This window comes from Mesitornis unicolor, unplaced genomic scaffold (genome assembly GCF_000695765.1).
Source record: "Mesitornis unicolor isolate BGI_N332 unplaced genomic scaffold, ASM69576v1 scaffold34327, whole genome shotgun sequence".
Classification (NCBI taxonomy): Eukaryota; Metazoa; Chordata; class Aves; order Mesitornithiformes; family Mesitornithidae; genus Mesitornis; species Mesitornis unicolor.
Window position 1 is genome coordinate 1 of NW_010194964.1, and position 4,216 is coordinate 4,216.

The 4,216-nt window shown below is 62.9% G+C and overlaps 1 protein-coding gene across 1 annotated transcript in view; it reads left to right on the plus strand.

Moving 5' to 3' along the window:
• Window positions 1-30: 30 nt before the first annotated feature.
• HGS (hepatocyte growth factor-regulated tyrosine kinase substrate) overlaps window positions 31-4,216 on the plus strand; it is a gene marked incomplete at both ends in the record, with an annotated part of 5,491 nt that continues 1,305 nt past the window's right edge. Inside the window, 8 exon segments of the mRNA XM_010187970.1 lie at window positions 31-108; window positions 537-629; window positions 2,395-2,518; window positions 2,753-2,805; window positions 3,266-3,334; window positions 3,539-3,663; window positions 3,860-3,938; window positions 4,024-4,122. Of these exon segments, the coding sequence (XP_010186272.1) occupies window positions 31-108; window positions 537-629; window positions 2,395-2,518; window positions 2,753-2,805; window positions 3,266-3,334; window positions 3,539-3,663; window positions 3,860-3,938; window positions 4,024-4,122 (720 nt within the window).

Genomic DNA, 4,216 nt, shown 5'->3' on the forward strand with positions numbered 1-4,216 from the left:
CCTGAGGACCTGTGCTCTCTTCCCTTACCCAGAGCAAAATACGCCGTCAACGCCATCAAGAAGAAAGTCAACGACAAGAACCCCCACGTGGCGCTCTACGCGCTGGAGGTAACGTCAGCCCAGACCAGGAGCGCCCAGCCGGGGACCTTCCCATCAGCTGTAACCCGGCTCCTGGGCTGCGCAGCCGGCACAGCCTTCCCTGCCCTGCCCGGGCACCATGGCTGGGAGTTTGCCTCCTCCGGGCTCTGGCACAGCGGCTTCGTGCCCGATCAGCCAGACCCCGCCTCTGTGCTTATTCCTTCGTGGAGCTGGGAACACCCAAAGCTGGAGCTGGAGGCTCTGTCCCTGGGGTTTGTCTGTCTCTGAACAGCAGCGGCACAAAGGCGCTGCACAGTGAGGCGTAGTTCACCGCCCTGCTGCAGCTCGCTGCCTAAGTCGTGCCCCCGTCGCGGTGTGCTGCAGTAACCTGTAACGTGCGCTGGGGCTCGCGGGGAGGGGAGGGCGCAGCGGGCTGATGCTGTCCTTTGCCCTTGCAGGTCATGGAGTCGGTGGTTAAAAACTGCGGCCAAACGGTCCATGACGAGGTGGCCAACAAACAGACCATGGAGGAGCTGAAGGAAATACTCAAGGTAACGGAGCCGAGTTTACTTTGTCTTTGGATGAAGCTGGGAAAGAAGCAGCAGGAGAAAACGTGCGTGACCTCTCTGTCGCTCCTGCTTTGTGAGGAGCAGAAGGGAAACTGTGAATGCGTTCAGAAAAGAGCAGACTGGAGTGCGGTGTGAAGGGGTGTGCAGGGAGCCCAGTGCCTGCCCGGGAGAGAGGGCGGTGTGAGAGCACGGGTGGTGCTTGGCCAAATTGCTGAGTGGGGTAGGGGTGCGCTGCAAGGGCCTGTGCCGTCCCATGGTAAACGTGCAAGGCTTTGCTTGGCTGCAGCCAGCCCAGGGAGGTGGAGGTGATGCTGTGGCCGTTGCCCAAGGCCCTGAGCAGCGGGCGGTGAACCCCCGCTGTGGTACAGCTTTGGGCACAGAGGAGGGCGAGCAGCGAGGTAAAATCGGGCAGGAGCTTCCCCTTTGTCGTGGCCGTTTCACGGGCCGGTGGAACCGATGAGGAGCGTTGCAGGGTGCAGACCTGGCTGTGTTCACTGAGGAGCTGGTGTCACTGTCACTCGCCCGTTGGTGGTAACGAGGGCTCTACAGGAGCCCCTCGTGTCCTGGGACTGGAGACTTCCACGAGAGACGTGGAAATGGGAACTTCTGTCCCCAGCCCCAGAGCAGCAGTGCCCAGGCGAGAGCTCGCTGGAGTGCGGCTCCTCCTCCGCTGGCTTCCGTCTTCTGCCTGAAAGAGGCGACCGGCTGACCCAGATGTCTGGTGGATGAGCTGTGCGCGCCCCGTCACCTCGCACACCGCAGCGGTGCCTCCTGCCATCCTCCTGCTCGGCTGACTCAGCCTCTGCTGAGACGGGAGCGCTGTTGCAATGGGACGGGCAGGCGTAGTCGTGCAGCCGCTGCGAGCGCCGAGGGGATCAGACAGGGTCACAGCAAGAGATTTTGTGGTTCTCCAGCCCCGATCTGCCTCGGTAGTTTCACTACTGCTGCAAACCCGTTCTCCTCCCACACTTGGAGCTTTGCTGCTTGCGAATGCCCGGTGCTGGTGAAGCAGCCTGAGCTCTGGTGAGGTTCAGGGCTGTGACGCTTGTGGAATGCGGGATTTTGCCAAAGCTTGCAGAGGTCTGGAGCTGCAGGGGCTGTCACGCTGCGTGGGCTGAGCTCTTGGCTCTGCAATGCTGCTCTGCTTCCCGGGGATCTCTGGAGCTGTCGGGCGTGTGGACGCGTGGTGACTCGGTCAGATGATGGCGGGGCTGCTCCCGGAGCCGGCTGGGGCGGGAACATGCCAAGCTTCCTCTGGCTCCTCTGCTGCTTTCCTCGGCCGTCCCTGCTGCCTCATGTCCCAGGGAGCTCTGGGTGTCCCTGCGCAGGACCCCGGGGCTGGGGGTGCCCTGACCATGGGCTGGTGGTGCTGTTGGTGCTGCTCTGCGCAGCTGCGGGCCCCGTGGTTTTCTGAGCCGGGATGAGCGGCTCTCAGGCACTGGTCAGCCCGGTGCTCGCGACTGTGAGTCTGGGGGAACCCTCTCACCGCAGCCTTTCGGGCTGATCCGTGCTGCTCTGGAGGACGTCTTCGTGTTCGTGTTTGTGCTGGTGGGGCGATGTGGGCAGGCCGAAGGAGTTCGTAGTCCTCGCTGTGAGCTGTCCGTGTTACAGCTTTCTGACAGCCTTGCTCAGGTTCTGTGAAGTCTCTTTCCATGAATTCTGGCTTCTCTTCTGGGGGATTCACACCATCCTTTACGTTTCAGGGTCTTTTTCTCAGATTCTTCTTTTCTCCTCCCTTTCTGTGCAGAGGCAAGTGGAGACAAGCGTCCGCAGCAAGATCCTGTACCTCATCCAGGCCTGGGCTCACGCCTTCCGCAACGAGCCCAAGTACAAGGTGGTGCAGGACACCTACCAGATCATGAAGGTGGAAGGTGAGGGCTCTGGGTGGAGGGGGGGACGATTGCCCGAGCAGCTCTGCTCTGGAGCAGCCTTGGGGAGAAGGGGTGGGTGTCAGGACCTGCCCCTGCTCGGGCATTGCCCGCTGCCCTCCTGCGGGGAGATCGCTGCTTGCTGGGTCAGAGCACGGCCTGAGCTGGGTCTGACGTGGGCTGGGGCCTCCCGGTGCGGAGGGACCCATGACGAGGGGACACGTCCTTCTCCCGCAGGTCACGTCTTCCCGGAGTTCAAAGAGAGCGATGCCATGTTCGCCGCTGAGCGGGTGAGCGCTGCTGCGGGACAGACCTCGCTGTGCTGTTCCCCTCCAAAATGCATTGCCCTGTTTCACACGGATCAGAGGCCTCGCTGCTCGCGGGCGGTTCTGGGGGGGTACCGCAGTTTAGTGTGAAGCTGTGAAAGGGAGGGGAGAGCTGACCAGGACGGGGAGTTTGTCTCGTCTTGCCCTGCTCGGGGGCCTTGCAACAGCTCGGCAGCCTGAGCTCAGCAGTGGGGCATTGCTAAAGCCACTGCTGTGCAGACAAAACCTTCTGCTGACTGGGAAAGCATCGCAGTCTCCTGGAACACAGGGGGGGTAACCTGCAGGGATTCACGTTTCCTGTTGAGCTGTAAATGCTTCCAGTCTCCCCCATTCACGAGAGCGCCCCGCTTAGCTGCAGGAGCTCCTGAAGGCCTAGAGGGGACACCCTCTTCCCCTCCTGACACCGGTTCTCTGTCCCCCGCAGGCTCCGGACTGGGTGGATGCTGAGGAGTGTCACCGCTGCAGGGTGCAGTTTGGCGTTGTCACGAGGAAGGTGGGCGCTGCTCCTGCTCCTGTGCAGCCCCGTGCCCCGCAGGACTCCCCGTGCCCCGCAGGACTCCCCAGGCCCTGCATGAGAGGACGTCGGGGCTGGGCCACGTTCCCTGGCCGCGGGCAGGGGGGTGCCGGGAGCCTGAGCGATGCTGCATGACGGTGCAGGGGAGTTCACTCCTGTGCTGATGTCTCCCATCCTTTGCAGCACCATTGCAGGGCCTGCGGGCAGATCTTCTGTGGGAAATGCTCCTCCAAGTACTCCACCATCCCCAAGTTCGGGATCGAGAAGGAAGTGAGAGTCTGCGAGCCCTGTTACGAGCACCTCAACAAGTCAGTACCCTTGGTCTGTTTCTTTGCCTGCAGCAGCTGGGACGGAGGGGGGGAGCCTGGTGTGGAGCCCCCTTCTGCACAGCAGAGCCGGGGTTCCAGGCTGGCTGGGCTGGGCTGGGCTCCCTTTGGGAGTGGGGTTTGCAGCCGTGGTGTTGTGTGGAGGAAGGAGCACTCAGTCTGCACTGTCTGACCACAGGAAAGCCGAGGGCAAAGCTGCTGCCACCTCCGAACTGCCCCCGGAGTACCTGACCAGCCCCCTGTCCCAGCAGTCCCAGGTGAGAGCCCCCCGAGCGGATCCGCTGGCCTGGCCTGGGCTCGATGCCTTTGCTGACCCCCTCCTCCTCCTCGCCTTCCCGGCAGCTCCCCCCGAAGCGCGACGAGACGGCCCTGCAGGAGGAGGAGGAGCTGCAGTTGGCCATCGCCCTGTCGCAGTCGGAGGCCGAGGAGAAGGAGAGAATGGTTCGTGCCCGTCTGGGAGCTGTGCTGCCGCGCAGAACCGCTGTGCTGGGCATCTCCCCGCTCCAGGATCTGCAGGAGTGTCCTGGTGCGTGCC